Here is a 17,474-nt window from a genome sequence, read left to right on the forward strand (position 1 = left end):
ATTACACTGAATCTCAAATGATTGTTCATTCACAACTAACTTAACACATTAATTAAAAATGTAATCATACTGCAACAACTTTATAAGAGCTGCAAAGATATAAAATACAAGAAACGATTCAAAATATGACCAACATATTTTTATAGAGAAACATTTCCCACTAAAAACTGCGAAAACCTGGACTGTTTGATTTTAATGTTAGAAAATATAGGTACATGTTGTTTGCTAGAGAAGTCTGAACATTTTTATATTAGCAATAATAAAATGCAGGCCCACTTTATAGTTAATCTCAAATCCTAAAAGTATATCAAATGTCTCATATTACTCATTCATATTGTAAAAGCAACTATTCTACATTTTTATATGCATAAGGCACTTAGGGTATGGTATAGCAAACATTTGAAGTCATTTCCATTATACTGTTTCTATGGCTTGCATCCAACCTTAAAATAAAGGCCTACATTTTTATTAAAAATTGAAGTACACTGATAAACAAAAAAAAGAAAGGAAACCAAGGCCTTTTAAAATTTTATGTTTCTGTCATTGAGACAGTTATTAAAACTGAGATCAGTAACAATTCAAAGTACACAACCTTAAAAAACAAAAGAGAATTCTCCAAAACACAGAAGAACATACTTACAGAACTCTTAGGTGTCGAAGACCAGCAAAATCTGTCTTAGTAATCCGTGTGATGTTATTTCCATTCAAATCCCTAAGAGAAAATAAGTAAGAAAATGAAAGTTCCGTTTAATTTCTACCACTATCTAGTTAAATAAAGACAAATACAAACTAAATAAAAGCTTTGAGATAAAGGATCAGTTCCAATTACTAAAGTAGTTTGCAAAGTAAAAGAGACAGAAACAAAAGGAAGTCATCTTTGAAAGAAAAGTTTTAAAATGATTCTTAAGTTTACAGAGTCCATGCTTGCTGTCATATGACAAGAAAATGAAGTGATTCCCTTATCAAGAGACGTTCTCTTTTGTGTGTGTATGGGATGCTTTCAATTTTTGCTTTTATAAGGAAGTGTATATGAATTTCACAGGTATTCTGCTATTTACTATTACTGTTTGGAACAGTCCCAAAAAGTTACCTTCAGGAAGTTAAAGGAACACTTTTCTAATACTATTCAGGAAGAAATTTTAAAAATTCAGAACGCTATCCTTAGGTGGCACCATGGCTAAACTTCCTAAGGCAAAGAATAAAGTTAGAGTGCCATCAAAAGAACTGCACTTCAAAGACTCGCATTTATAAGCATTTACCTTCCAACAATTCTATGTTTGTATGAAAACGAAAGTCTTCATTTGCAGCTCAGGGACCCCCGCTGTGACTGTAAAGTGAAAACCACTAGCAAGGGCAATAATGGAAATAGTATTCAGGCCCTGACATTTTTGTTCAGATTTCAGCACCACGTTTCCCTCAAGAGTCACAAACCCCTTTTCTGGCATCTTAGGTCAAGATCTAAACTTGCCCTGGTTCCAATCATTTCAAATAAAACCAGTTTTTGCTGCGGTTTGAATGTTGTCCTTCACGGAAGTAAACCTTACCTTGACTTTAAAACATCATGTGTATTTAATGTGTTTATGTTGTCAATGATATAATTTTATAAGCCAGCACTGAGTAAACTATTTTCTGAAACTTCTTTATAGATCCCTCATAGGGATAAATTTTTTTTCAAGGACCTTAAAACTCAATTGCTATTTTTTTCCCAAACCATTCCCTTTTTTGTTGAATAAGACATGTTAGTGCTTAAACTTTAAACTGTTCTGAATAGCATGAAATGACAAGGGCTAAAACAGAGTTCTGCACTGCTTTCTCCCCAACCCATTTTCTGTGCTGAGCAAAGTACCATCGAATTGTTCCTACAGTGGTTGGAGTCTTTCTTTTTCCGGGCTACTTGACATAAGCTGAGTCCCAACCGCCACCGCCAGCCCCCCAATCCCAGACAAACTTGGGAGATCACATTCTGACAAGATACCCTTGGTAGGGCCTCAACCTGCCCAGCGCTGCGGGCCAGGGAAGGAGGGCAGAGACGGAGTAGTGGGCGGCCCAGTGGGGCTCGGGATGGGGCAGCCACTGGCAAGGGAAGGAATGGCTCAACTCTGGCCTTTAAACTGAGGGCGAGGAAAATGGGTTGGATAAGAGATCGACTCGACGCGCTGCGGGCCGCGCTGGTGGAAACCTGCAAGTCCAAGGCGTCCCCTCCGCCGTCCGGCCCCCTCACAGCCTGGGGGCGCAGGGGCCCGGGGAGCGCAGGCTGAGAGCGTTGCCCCGGCCGCCCTCGCCCCGCCGGGCCCAAGCTCAGCGGCGAGGGGAGCGCGCCCCGGGCGCCCGGGAAGCGCGGGGCGGCGGCCTCTGCGTTCACAAAGAGAACGGCCTCCACGCTCCACTTCCCTGAACTCGGAGAGCGCCCCACAAGCGGCGCGTGGGCCGTCAACACCCGCGTTGCGATTACTTCTTCATTAGAGGCTCACAGAGACAGGGAGGCGGGGATGTCTGCGGGCAGCAGAGCGCGAAGAGAGGAAGGAAGAGGAGATGCTGCCACGAGCAGGGACGCAGAAACTGCCAGAAAGGTGGAAAGGGGGCACTAGGGCTCAGCAGGAAGGGCCGAAGGGGGCAGCCGAGGGCGGCGGGGTCACCAAATTGGTCAGACCCGACTTGGCCGGCTCCGCTTGGAGAACCAGCCCTAACTTCACCTAGCCGACGGGACGTGGTCCGCCTCCGGAGCCTCCCCCCTCGGACAGGTCCTTGGGGCTCGCCGCCGCCGCCGCCTCCTCCCAGGAGAAATGAAAGGCGGGGGAAGAGTCGCGGGGGGCTGCGCGCGGCCACCGCGGAAGCTGCTGCCGTCCTGGGGCATCCTTCCTTCCGCGGCCTGTAGAAGCGCCCCTGGGCGGGCTCAGCCTCCCCACGACCCCGTCTCCTCTCCCTCAGTCCCCAGGAGGGCGACACAAAGCCGGGGAGCGGAGGTTTCTCTCTTTTGAGTACCCCCCTCCCGCGTCAACCCCCCCCTTCTTCGCGCCACCCCGCGGTGACAAGAGCCGGGAATCGGCCCTGAACCGACCCGCGACAGTTCCCAACCGCAAGGTGACTCCGTTTACAGAGTCCGAGGAACAAAGTCGCGTCTCCCTTGCCCCGGGCATCCGCGTCTATTCGTCCCCCATCTCCCCGTCTCCCCAGCCTCACAAAACGCCCGCAAAGGGCTGCGAGTGGCAAGACTGGAGCGGGAGGAAGGGACCAAGCGCAGCAGCCAGCGGGCCCGCCCCTCCTTGGGCAGTGGCCCCTCCCCGGGCAGCGCCCTCGCAGAGAGTTCAAGACCAGGATGCGCCTTCGGGAAAGCTAGTGAGGACTGCCCCAGGCACAGTTCTCTGTGCCGCTCAGTCCCTCCAGTCTCGACGCAGGGGCTGCGCGACCCGGATGGTGGGGAGGAAGGGGGAGGAAGAGCCCATACTCACAGTCTCTCAGTGCTGCGGGGGATGTTCCTGGGCACACTGCGCAGCGCCAGCCCGTGACAGTCCACTGTGCTCCCGGAGCAGGAGCACTGCGCCGGACACGCTTGCGGCGCCACCTTGTTCAGGATCGCCAGCACTAACCCCAGCGACAGGGACAGCGTCTGCCAGCCCACGCCGCGCATCTTCCCTCGCCGCCTCCTAGCTCGCCGGCGCCAGGGGTTTTCTCTTTAGCTTGCTGCTCTGCTGGAACTGCGCTGTGCCTGAGGCCCAGTGCCTGGCGCGAGTCTAGCAACCCAGAGTGTCCGGAAAACGTGCACAAGATAATATAGAAGTAACAGTAATATTCAAGGCAGTAAAGCTAACACAGATACACGCCTCTCAGCTCCCCTCACCCTCCTCCTGCAAGGCAGGCGCTCCTTGGGCAACTTTAGGTCCTGAAGATCAGTTGGCCCGGCCAAGGCTACAGGGAGACCCCAAAGCAGCGGGGAGGAGGTCACGCGTCGTCTGCCTCACAAATATCAACTTGGAGGTAAAAGACCTGGAGCTTCCAACCGCGGTGAAGATCGTGAAGATGCAGGGGCCAGCTGCGCGTGGAACAGGGGTGTTCCGGTTCCACCGACCCCCTCTGCAAATCCAATTCCAGTGGGGACGGTAGGAGACAGAAGACGGAAGCTCAGTAGGAATGGTGGCCTCGGTCAAAGTGGGCTCTCCGAAACTAGAAGGCGCAGGAGCCCCGCGGGCCGGGAGCGGAGCGCGTTGGACGACCGGACATGGCGCGCGGGGGCGCACCGGGCTGACGCGCAGCCTAGGGGGCGCGGGACCGCGCTGCGGGGCTCCTGGCGAGGCTCACTCTCGCGGCCTGCCCCACCGGCCTGCTGCTCCTCCGCAGCCCGGGCCGGTCCTCGTCGTCTACCGACAGCGGAGGACGATTTGCAAACACACATACACTTCGCTGAAGGATGTCTGGGCAATTCCGCCTCCCGCCCCGGCGTCCTTGGAGACGCTCCGCACGAGGGCCTTCCCCGGGGTCACGCAGAAAAGACAAAAGGGCAATCGAGCCGCCCAGCAGGCAGGAATATCCACTAGTCACGACCCCGGGAGAGGAAAGCCAAGAGGCCAAGTTGAGGATGAGAGCTCCTGCTAAGGCGGAGTACGGAATGGCTGGCCGGCCGGCCAGAAAGAGTGGAAAGGCCAAGCTGGAGGTGTCCGCTTCCCGGGTCCTCCCGGGGCGTTCCGAACGGTGGAGAGATGGCAGCTGGGTCGGTGGTATCTGCTAATCCGAGGAGACCCCAGGAGGCAGCTGAACGGCAGTCCTGTGTGCGTGCGTGTGTCAGCCCCTCTCGTCTCCCGGATACGCCGCAGCTCCGCAGCAGACACCTGATGGCAAAGGTGGAAGAAATAAGAGCAGGCTCCTGGGCCGGGGCAGCCCTTCGGTCTCCCCCCGACAGCCCACAAGTGGGTCCTCCTTCTCAAAGTGCAGGAACTTTTCCCAGGGTTTGAATCCAGTCCCCACAGCCACGGTGGGAGTCGTACCGCCGACGTCGCGACGCCGCCCGACTCTGGGCGCTGCACCTGACTCGGCGGCCGCAGTCCGGAGCAGCCTGTGTCCTTCCAGCCCCTTTCCCCTCTCCAGGTGGCTTTCTGCGCCCCTTTCTTGGGGGAGGGAAGTGGGAAAGAGGGAAAGCGGCGACAGGGAGCGGGGACTCGGTGGCTCTGCTGACTCCCGAGCTCCTGGCAAGTGTCTAAACAATAGGACGGACGCAGCAGCCCTAGTCTCGCTCGGCTGCGGGAAGGTGGGTTGTTGTTGTAACTGGAGTTGTTGGCTCGGGCTGCCTGGCGCTCAGCGCAGCCGAACAAAAAACCAGCCCGCGCCTCTGGAGCCGGCCGCGAGCCCCCGGACGCTCCCCTTTCTCCTCAGCGCTCCCGCCTTGCCCGGAAAGCTCGGCAGCTCCCGCCTGCGCCCGGGAGCCACGGCGCTGCCATCACTCGCCGCCGCCGCCTTTTTTTAACCACCGTCTGCGGCAGCCACCGCCGCCGCCGCCGCCAGCCTCCGCCGTCCGCGCACTCCCCAAATAAATAACCCCAAGTCAGAAGTTAAACCGGCGCCGGATTTATATACCCGGCGGAGCCCCCACCCCCTCGGCTCCGCCCCGCGCGGCCCGGCACCGCCCACTGGCTGAGCGCTGGGAGCCCGCACCTCGCAGCGGAGAGGTGAGGCCCCCGGCTGCCAGCGCCGGGCGGAGGCGGCGGAGGCGGCGGCCGGCGGCGCGTTCCCGCGCACCGCGGCTCGCGCCCTCGCTCCCACGCCCGGGCAAAGTTTGGCGGAGGAAGGAGGTTCCCGGGCCCCCGCCCCCAACTCCAGGGCCCCAGAGGTGACCCGGACTCGAAGACGGTAGTTCGCAGCGGGGGAAGGACGAGAGGGTGGCTTTGAGCGCGGCTCGTAAGTAGCGCTGCCGGTGCCTCTGCTGCAGCTTTTGCCAAGCGATCCTAAGGGGGCTGCTCGGTGTTTGAAGCACAGAGAGAGACAGAGAGATTACGATTTTAAATTTTTTTTAAAAATTCTACCGAAATAGATCTGCCTGAGCTCACAGACACACACATGTGTATTTTTGGGTGCTTAAAAGTTCAGAGTTTTTGCAAGTTGGAAAATGGTGTTTTTGAACCTTCTCGCCAGCCTTCCCATCTCCGACCCACCCCCTTCCGTTTAACCCTTTCTTTATAGTCACGCACTTAACACCATGCTCAGTTGACGTCCTGAATACACAATATGCTCACAAAACTCTGAGGGCTTGAATGTGTCTGCGTGATTTTACTCTCTTAGGAAAGGAGGAAAAAAATAAATCCCTAGCAACGCACGTTGTAACCAGAAGGCTTCCTTTATTTCAGGGAAGTTCTGGGTATTTTTTCCTCACTGTTTTGGAAGAGAATTTCCTTGTTTCTTCTTGTCTTTTTAGTGTGATGTGTGTCTGACAACTGCTACCACTCTCCTGCCTCCCACCCCATGCCCCGCCGCCCCCAGCAAAAACCAAAGTCACTATTGTTTGAAATGGCATCTAAATGAGTCAACAATTTCGCTTGAATTTAAAACGCCTCACCTCGTTCTTCCTGCTTCCATTCCACCTTTCACCGCTTTCACAGGAATTTGTGCAAGTCCCCAGCCTAATACCACTCACAGTGTGGTAATTATTTGTGTAATTATCTGTCACCCCCTTGAAGGCAAGAGGACCCATCCAATTCATTTTTCTATTCCTAGCATCTAACAATATGCCCGACACACAGGAGGTGCTCTGAAAATTGACCGATTTCTTTACCACAAGAATATCCTCAATCTGAAATTTCTCCCATATCCCCAGTAACTTTTTTCCTACTTACATTTTCCGAAATATCTTTGCAAAATGGCTACCTCTACCTATGTCATTTTGCCTGCCATGGAAAACTTAAAGCCATTGTAAGGGCGTCTCCAAAGACGGGGTACCCATTAGATAACTGAATTGGAACTCTGAGGAGTACTCATTTTAATGCCACAGATTTAGTAGTCCTCTGTTCTTTTAAATACTTCAAAAGCATTTAACATTCATTAACTCATTTGTCCTTCTAGATTTTAGCTTAAAGGTCTGTTACGTAACTTCCTGAAGAAAGAAAATTGGAAGCCAGAGTCACATTTTTCCTGTAAGGAAAATGAGACGAAGAACAAGTACCTATCACTGATGAAAGATTCTTCCATCGCTCCCCACCGCACACACCCCTAGGGAATTTTCTTTATAGTCCGTACTAGTGAATTATGTGGTTGCAATATGTTTACCCCTACACTAATTAACCTAATTCCACAACTTTGATACCCTGTCAGCAACAAGATATGAGTATTTATGTTCAACTTCATCCACCACATAGAATCATGGTTCTGTATTTTACTTGCAAAAACATATCTTGCATTCCAAATATTCACGTCATGCTATTTATAGCATTGCACAATGCAAGTCATAGACATGAGTTCAAGTTTGATTCCTTCTCTGGCTCCCTTTCCGTTCTGTGTAAAACCAAGAAAAGAGCCAAAAATAACATTCACAGCCTACAGAAACATTTTTTAATTTGATACAAATTTGAATGAGAAGGTATGTCCAGTGGATTAATATGTCCATGGTGTATTAATTTCTTTGTGTCATCAACTTTTCAGTTAATAAAGGGAAATTTATACATGAGTGACCAGATTTCTCATTCAAAAAAATATAATTATATTATTCCTTCAGTATTATTTCAGGATGTTTTTGGAGGCTTCACATGCTTCAGGACCATTAGCTTCTAGGTCTTAGCTCTTTCTAGATTATGTTGTTCCCAAATGAGTTCTGAATTTCTCTTTGACTCTGTTACACCCATCCTGAAGAAAGTCTTCTGTGGTCCCTTTTGTCACCACATGAGGTCTCCATAAATCCCGACCTGGATTAAACAGAAGTAGAATCCACTAGACTCAACATTCAAGTCCCCTATTACCTTGAGGAAAAAAATCCAGTTGCTAGAATGACTGAGAAAACAATTTAGACATTTAAACACTCATACAGTAAAAAAACAAAATGAAACAAAAATGAGAAGGCATTCTCTCAATTTGCATTTTCTATGGAGGAAAATTTGGTGAAATTGGGATACATGGGGAAAAGGAACAAGAAAGGAGAATTGATGAAAAATAGGTAAATATGAGTAAAAACAGAGTTAGATAACAGTAATAGCATTGATTGAATTCATGAAACTTATAGAATCATTCTGTGGATTTTACTTTCATGTTACTATTTTCCATTGTTGCAAAATGTGTTCATGTTAATTACATAATTTTTCTTATAATATTTTTATATTGGAAATGTAAATATGGAACCATAACATCACGGAGATGAAGATGTAATTAAAATTTGTTTCATGCCTCCTAGGTTCCAAGCTATTTGATAGAGTTAAAACCACAGTGTAATTCTAGATGGTTGCTATTTTATTTGTGCTCAGGTGAGGACGTTGGTCTTCAGCCAGGTCTGATTACATGACACAGTTGAAACCAGAACCTGAGTTCTCTGACCTCATACTTCAACTGGTTCTCCTACACCCACCCTATAGAGTCTCTGGAATTCCCAGAGATCAAGGAATCTGTAGTTCATCAGGAACTGTCACCCTCATACAGATGTCCACATCTCTCTGCACACACTGTTTACATCATCTAAAGGGAGCAGGGGAGAACTAGGATTGACAGTAGCTGTGCCTGATTACTGAAACCGGACCAGCTTCTGGAGCTAGCTTAAACTTTGGGATGATTCTCTAGGGCAGTGGTTTTCAGAGTGTGGTCCCCGGACCAGCAGCATCAGAAACACCAGGGATTATAGTTAGAAATGCACATTTTCAGGCCCCACCTCAGCACACAATCAGAAACTCTGGGGCTGGAGTCCATAAACCTGAGTTCTAATAAGCTGCCAAGTGGTTTTGATACTCACTGAAGCTGGAGAAGCACAGCTCTCTAGAGTTCCTCTGTGGTTGTATCCAAGTTTGGAGACTCAGGCAGCAATGAATGATAGGTAGCACCTGCTGAATTGACTTCAGCTTCTCATTCCCTGACATTTGACAAGTGTACATTCCTGACAACCTCTAGGGGGCACCAAAATGTTTTCATGGGCAGCCCCACAGAGGTAACAAGGATTTAGGCTCATTTTCCAAGGAAATGGCCTTGAGAAATGGAAGGAGCTTCCATCTCAGCAAGCTGTTCTAATTGTTATGTCTCAGCCAGGTACCAAATTCATTACACAAGTTTTTTCCAGTTTAATATTTCATATGTGTGGGAATAAAAATGCCTACTTTTCATGATTATCAGGAAGATTAAGATCATATCTGTCAAACTAACAGCACAATACCTCTATGCTAGTATAGAGGTATTGTGCTGTTAGGTATTTATTTATTAAATAAAGGGCAGTATAATTATTTTCATCATTACTACTACTACTCAGAGGTGAACATTTCTAAAATATTTTATTTGTATTGTGAGAATAGATTAGATATTTCAATTAACTATTACAATGATCAAGTAGCTCCTTGTGCTGAGCCCTGGGAAACCCTGGGAAAGGTATTTTAAGAGCAGAGGAAAGATCAAGAACAAAAGAGGGACGATGGATACAATTAGTTTCATGATAATTATGTCCCATAATACTCTTTTGAAGAGGTGGAGTTGGTTTTCCAGTGACATAATAAAATATCCTGTTGATGGTTTAGTGAAATGAAAATGAAAATCTGAAATATGGATATGCTGCTAAGTGGGAGTGCTTGGGAAGCTTTGGATATATCACTTAGATTTTCTGGACTTAGTTTTTCTCAATTATATAATGTTGGGATAAGACCAGTTGAACTATAGATCCTTCCCAGTTCTCAGTAATAATGTAACTATATTTATTAAGTAATATCTGGTTCCAGACCCTGGGCTCCTCACCATGTATGTCTCAGCTCCTTTAATTCTGAGACATTAAAGATGTCGCAATGATGCAGGTTAAAAAACACATTAACATTTAAAAGCCCAAGGGAAAATAAACAGCAAAAATGTTAATAGTTTTATGAGGTTAAAATAAATTTACAAGAAATTAACCTTTGAGGAAGAGGAAATTCAGCTGTAAAAATAGTTTTAAATTGCCTAATCTTTTGACTTACTAAATTTAAAAATGCCTCCTGGATTTTCACAGAAGAAAAAAATCTTTCTGTGTTATTTGGGAAAGAGGGGGCAGCAACCCCTCACAACATCTGCAGGCTCCTTCTGCTAATTTCAAAAAGGTTGACTGTTCTCATACAGGGTCACAATATCACGCTAAAATTACAAAGAAATTTGCTGTCATCTAACATAAACTCAAAATAAATATTTTCAAATCCCAAGGCTAAATATTATATATTTTAGATAAAAATCAAATCTGATTAACAGAGGTAATTCATAACCACTATTGGAAAAATATAGTTCAAAGTGTATACCTGCCTGATGGTCAAAAAGCCATTTACTCATACAAAGTAGTCACATTAATGTCTTAGACCAAGAGTTAGCAAACTTTTTCTGTTAAGAACCAGATAGTACTTTAGGTTTTGAAGGCCAATAGGCAAAACCAGGGATATCATGAAGACACTTAACATAATAAAGAAAGAAAACAAATTTCCACAACTGTTTTGCTGATGTAATTAAAAATGTAACTATTGATTACAAATTTTTGTCATACAGATCTACTAATGAGAATTATGGAATTCTTTTGGGGGGGGATAACATTCATTTAATTGGGGTCCAAAATAAGTGTTTTCTATCATCAAATCACCTGCTAAGTTTAATATATAAAAATCAGTTTTAGCTCACTGGTGATATAAAAAAGTGTGGCAGGTCCAATTTGGCCTTAGTCCAAAGAGGTGGTTGTTCAATGGACGAGGTCATAGTTTCCTCAAGGGTTATGTTAAAATTCAGAGGGAAGTTGTAAAGATAAGAGCTCTGAGCTCCAAAGTGACTGCTCTGTGACAAGCAGTAAATGTCTTTCTCTGTATTATCCATGCTCTACTTCTTGAGCTCTGAAATGCAACTCTGCAAAAGCATTTAAAGAAAATTTAAATTCATTTCATTTTAATGTAAAATAAATTAGTATAAGATATACTGCATATCCATTTCTTGCATGTGCTTATCTGTTGAACCAGATGGTTCTCATGTATAAAATAGAGACAACAATAAGCAGCATTTATTAAGTATTTACTATGTGCAGGCATTATTCCAAGTGTTTTACTTCATTTCCTCATTTAATGCTCCTGGAAAACTGTATCATCTTATAGATTACGAAGTTAAGGGACAAAATGGTTGAGTAACTTGCTCATGTTACCTTAGGGATGAGGAAAATGAAGCCAAGAAAGGTTAAGTAACCTGTCCAAGGTCACTCAGCTAGAAAAGGGTAGAGCTAGGATTTTAACCCCAGCAGCCAGGGTCCAAAGCTCTAGGCCTCTCACTAATTCATGAATCATAGGAAATTCATGTTAATGAATTGTAAACTATGAATCTGAAAGAACTATATACACTGTAAAATAATATATTATTGTTCTTATTCACATTATGGCTATTATTTTTAATGGAAGATGCAACATACAAACATTTAGTAGAGAATCACTGGGGTGAATATAATCTGACTTGAGCCAACCCTTTTTATCTCCTTCTTTTCATATTAATAGGATTATTTCATTTCTCTTTCATGACTTGGGCTACACTCTCCCTAGTTACATAAGACAAAAGGAATATTTTTCCCACCAAAACAACATGGAAATTCTACAGCAGATGAGACATGAATGATAAACAAGTCTGTGTAAATTTAGGAAAAACCATAATATAAAGAAGAATCTCTAAGTATAAACAAAGAAGTTTATTCAATAAATACAATGTTGTGTCTGAAAACCCAGAAATATTACCTTAGTACTTTCTGACTACTTGTATCTTGTTGTGTAAGAAATATCAACTCACGGAATTGCCTGGTGGCTCAGTGGTTAAGAACCCGCCTGCCAATGCAGGGTACACGGGTTCGAGCCCTGGTCCGGGAAGATCCCACATGCCACGGAGCAACTAAGTCCAATGCCGCGACTACTGAGCCCACATGCCACAACTACTGAAGCCCACGCACCTAGAGCCCGTGCTCCGCAACAAGAGAAGCCACCGCAATGAGAAGCCTGTGTGCCTCCACAAAGAGTAGCCCCCCGCTCACTGCAACTAGAGAAAGCCCACGCAGTAACAAAGACCCAACGCAGCCAAAAATAAATAAATAAATTTATTTTAAAAAAAAAAGAAATATCAACTCATAAAGCTGTGTGCTGTTCATTGTGATTATGAGATAACCAACAGAAAAATATCTCCATGTATGGTTTCCCAAACAACATAATGAAAAATTATGAAAAATAAAATGTGAATCATAATGCTGTTCAAAAAAGTATATAAAAGTAACTTCTAAAAACTTGTTCATGCATTCTAAATTGCTTTATTTTGTGATTAAAGTAGGCACTATAGCTATAAATCTATTAAGATCATAGTTATAACTGTGTGCGCATGTGTGCATGCATGAGTACACAAAAATATATGTGTATATATTTCACTTATATATTCTTCTTCCTTGGTGTCTTTGGCAGGATCTTATTAATTTTCATTTTTCTTCCTTAACCTATCATATGTGGAAAATAAGAGATTATATATTACCCTACTTCAAAGAAGTTTTGAAGATTAAATAAGTTAATACATAAAAGCACTTAGAGATTTCCAGTTCTGGAACAAGATACTATAGGCTAACGTATACCCACTCCTTCCTCTAAGTACAACTAAATGCCCTGGAAATAATTCAACAGACGATGATAAAAGGATTTAAAGAGGTGAAAAGAAAAAGGTGGACTGGTCAGGGGACTCAGGACCTGAGGAATGACAACACTGCGAGTTTCCTAGGTTTTCCTTCTATCTCACATGGTGCCGAGAAAGGGCAAGTCCAAGACCTGGCTTCCCGAGGGGAAGCCCCAGCACCTGCTCCATAGCTAGGGCACCAGCTGGCTGAACCCTACCTGAAGCAGCAGCTTCAAAGCCCCCAAAGGCCAACCCACCACTGCTGCACAAAGGCACCCTAGCAGATAAGCTGACACACAGCTTATCTCGAGGCAGTATCATTGGAGCCCAGCTTTTCCTGCCCTCCACACAGTGGCATAAGAAACCCAGGCCCAGCATCTTCTGGCTCTCATCCACCCCCCTGGCAGAAGATGAGCCAAGATATTACTTCAGCACCAGTAGGAATTGAGCAGGAGACCCAGCAGCACCAGGATAGCAGCACAGGGAGATCAGCTCGGTGCTTTGTGACCACCTAGAGGGGTGGGATAGGGAGGGTGGGAGGGAGGGAGACGCAAGAGGGAAGGGATATGGGGATATATGTATATGTATAGCTGATTCACTTTGTTATAAAGCAGAAACTAACACACCATTGTAAAGCAATTATACTCCAATAAAGATGTTTAAAAAAAAAAAAATAAAGGCCAGAATTGCATTACAAATCTTATGAAAACTAAATTGTCATTAGAACTAAAACCCACAGAAGTAGGCCAGAAACTATATGCTAAATCTGAACAGGGTGACTACAAGCTAAAATAGAAGATTTAAATAGCATCAAGAGTCTCCTAACATAACAAACAAAATGTCCAGGATACAACAGGAAACTCACTCATCATACCAAAACCCAGGAAAACCATAATTTGAATGAGAAAAGCAATCAGTTGATGCCAATCAGATGGCAGAGGAGGACATCAAGACATCCCCAGATGAAAGAATACTAAGAGAGTTTGCCTTGCCAGTTGACCTCCCCTTACCGAATAGCTAAAGGAAGTTCTCTAAGACAAAAGGAAATGATGAAAGAAGGAAACTTGTAACATCGGGAAGGAAGAAAAAACAAAGGAGGGAGTAAAAATATGGATAAAGACAATAAATTTTCCTTCTCTTGTGCTTTCTAAAATCCTGTTTGATTGTAGAAGCAAAATCACAACACTGTGTTATGTGATTCTCAATGTATGTAGATGAAATATTGAAGACAATTCTATTATAAATAAGTGAGAGAATTACCATTTCCACATTATAAGACTATTTGACTTAGCTCAGAAAAAAATGTGTATTGGGCCTTCTTAACTGCTTGATGCTGATCTAGATGCCAGAGAAATAAAGATAGAAAAGACATAATTCTTTCTGTTGGGGAGCTTATTGGCTAGCGGGTAGATGATGTAAAAAATAAGATTAACAGGGCTTCCCTGGTGGCGCAGTGGTTGAGAATCTGCCTGCCAATGCAGGGGACACGGGTTCGAGCCCTGGTCTGGGAAGATCCCACATGCCGCGGAGCAACTAAGCCCGTGAGCCACAACTACTGAGCCTGCGCGTCTGGAGCCTGTGCTCTGCAACAAGAGAGGCCGCGACAGTGAAAGGCCCGCGCACCGCGATGAAGAGTGCCCCCCGCTTGCCACAACTAGAGAAAGCCCTCGCACAGAAACGAAGACCCAACACAGCCATAAATAAAATAAATAAATAAAAATAAATTTAAAAAAAAATTTTTTTAAAAATACATAGGATCACAAAGGCAACCAATTTAAAAAAAAAAAGATTAACAATCACTCTGATGCATGTGATGAGAAATATATATATATATATATAGAGAGAGAGAGAGAGAGAGCAGTGTACCAAAAACTAGAAGGATAATGCTGTCCTATGATACCAGGAAAAACCCAAGGAAGACAGGACAATAAGTAGAGTTTGAAGAAATGAAAGGAGCTTTCTTGGTGCACAATTTGAATGATTATAGATGCGAACACAAAAAACACATGATCCAAGTGCTTTAGTCTGTAAGAAAATATATTATCTCACATCACAATAAACCCAGAGGCAGAATGGCCCCAGAGTTTATAGAATGGGTAGTGTATGTATGTGTTAACAGAAGGCTGAAAAACTCTTACAGAAAACCCATGATAATAATGTTTATATCTCATTCATGCTTCGTGTCCATACTAGGTCTGTTGCGCTCCATTTCATGTCATCTTCACTGTTCTTCCACATCATCTTCATTCCAAGAACCAGACTCACTGAGCATCCTGTCCCTAAAACATTTGTGATCATCATAGGAGAGGAAAGACAATAGGAAGATTCACCCTTTGGCTTTTGCATGATATACACATGACATACATAACTTCTCACTTTTCGTTGGCCACATAAAGTCACATGACTATATATATACATAGATGCACACAAAATAAATGTACATATGATGTACATAGGTATATATAAAGATATATTTTAAAATCTTTATATATACATGAGTAAAATTATATATGTGTGTATATATATATATATATATATATATATAGTTTATAAGGTATTTACTATAAGGAATTGACTTATACAATTATGGAAGCTGGCACATCCCAAGATCTGCAGTCAGCAAGCTGAATACCCAGGAGAGCTGATGCTATAAATTCCAATCTGAAGGCCAGAAGGTTCAAGATCAAGGAAGAACAAATGTTTCAGTTCAAGTCTGAAGGCAGGAGAAAACAAACAAAGAAACAATGTTCCAACTCAAAGCGGTCAGGCAGGAGGAATTCCCACTTGTGCAGGGGAGGGTAAGCCTTTTTATTCTATTCAGGCCTTCAGCTGATTGGGTAAGGCCCATTCACATTAGGGAGGACAGTATGCTTTACTCAGTCTATCAATTTACATGCTAAACTCATTTAAAAACACCCTCACAGAAACACCCAGAATAATGCTTGATCAAATATCTGGGCACCTCATGTCCCAGTTAAACTGACACATGAAATTAATTCTCACACTCTCCAAAGTACTTACACTTGATGGATTCAGGGTGTGCTTGGGCATCAGAATTTTTTAAGGCTCCCACATGATCTAATGTGCAGAGTTTAAGAACCACTATGCAAGAGGGTGGTGTGCCTTATAGGAGACTGGGGAGTGTGGGATTAACCCTCCCTACTCAGGTAAGTAATGTGGAAAAGTATTAACAGTGTTTAAAAAACCTTAAAAAAAAAAATACCCACAAAACTCCACTTTAATCACATACGAGATGGATTCATAAATTGAAACCTGCTTAACTGGCAATTAAAAGCTGTAGGACAATGTTGTTTCTCTGTATTTTCAGAATTAAGTTCCAGCTGTTTTGAGAAAGCAACCAGAAGATTAAGAGAAACTGCCAAGTACCCTGGGGAGAAGCTGGGAGCAAAGAGCCACATTAACTTCTGTTATTCTAAAGTCATCGTACCAGAGCAGTGACTGTTAATACTGGAAGTGGAATAAAAGATACCAAATTCAGAACTTCACCTGCTTTTTGCAGGGAAAAGCATCGTACTTTTCTGGGTCTGAGCTTCATCGCAGGACCAACAAATTTCAAAAACAAATTTGAGACAATATGCATGATTCATAAGGTTCCCTCACCAGTTTAACCATTAAATATTTATTTAATTTGGAGAAGGCTTCATTTTCATTAAAGAAGCCCGTGTGTTTAATGTCACTATAGCCATCGGGAAACTCTACAGTATAATGTAGTAAACAACTCCCATCTCTGTATGACTCATAACAACACAAGTTATTTCTCACTCATGCACCTGACTGTTGGGTATTGGCTGTGAGCTTTGTTTCATGGTTTACCCTCTCTGGACTCAGGCTGATGGAGCAGCTACTATCTCAAACATTGCTGGTCATCACATCCCACTTCCAGGGTAACCCACTGACCTGATTTGGTCACATGCTCTACTCAACAACAAATGGGACAGGATGTATAATCCTCTACATGCTCGGGAGACTGCAAGCTGGACATATATGGTGAACAGCATTACAGACTATCACTTTCTGCCCTTTGGGTCACCAAAATATTCAACTCACTCTACTTCTCACAGGCAAAATATACTCAGTCCTTCCCAAAGAAGTCAACCCCAAAGTCCCATTTTGCCATGATATCAAATTCAAAGCCTAGGCTCCTTGGGAATGATGCAGGAGATTCCACATCAAATCTGAGTGTGATTTCTCTTGCTCTGGACACTCACAAATAAAAAGATAAGTTACTTTCCCATGCTCTCCAAATATGCAATAGTAGAACACGGACAGAGGAACTGTATTAAACACTTCCCTTTGGAAAGAAGAAGAATAGAAAATCCATGGCAGACACTAATCTGATATACAACTCTTCTGAAATCTTACCAGGCAGAGGTGGTGAGGACCTTCTACTTTAGAAAGCTAGAATGGGATGGAAATGTTCCTGGATTAGACCCTGATTTTGCTTCCCACCAGAGAAGTCTCAAGTCCATTACTTTTCTCCATGATCTTTGGCTGTGCCCTATTTGTCCCACCTGCGGTGGGCATTCGTTAGGAATATGTTTTCCTTATGTTCTGAGTGTCTTTCTCCCTCTGCTGCATGCCTACCAAAGGAAGGGAACCAAGGGTCATTTTAAGTCTCTTACAGTCTCAGACATTTATAATTTGGGTTTATATTTTCTCTGTACAAT

At 44.1% G+C, this 17,474-nt stretch overlaps 1 protein-coding gene across 2 annotated transcripts in view; it reads right to left on the reverse strand.

Moving 5' to 3' along the window:
• The window catches only part of SLIT2 (slit guidance ligand 2), a 380,353-nt gene extending 376,720 nt beyond the window's left edge, over positions 1-3,633 (reverse strand). For both annotated transcript variants that reach the window (XM_068543162.1, XM_068543161.1), the window contains exons 1-2: positions 3,450-3,633; positions 641-712 (exon numbers count right to left, since the gene is read on the reverse strand). In XM_068543162.1, coding sequence (XP_068399263.1) covers positions 641-712; positions 3,450-3,628 — 251 coding nt within the window. In that variant the 5' untranslated portion in view covers positions 3,629-3,633. The remainder of the gene's footprint in view (positions 1-640; positions 713-3,449) is intronic.
• Positions 3,634-17,474: the final 13,841 nt, after the last annotated feature.

Source organism: Eschrichtius robustus, chromosome 4, assembly GCF_028021215.1.
Source record: "Eschrichtius robustus isolate mEscRob2 chromosome 4, mEscRob2.pri, whole genome shotgun sequence".
NCBI lineage: Eukaryota > Metazoa > Chordata > Mammalia > Artiodactyla > Eschrichtiidae > Eschrichtius > Eschrichtius robustus.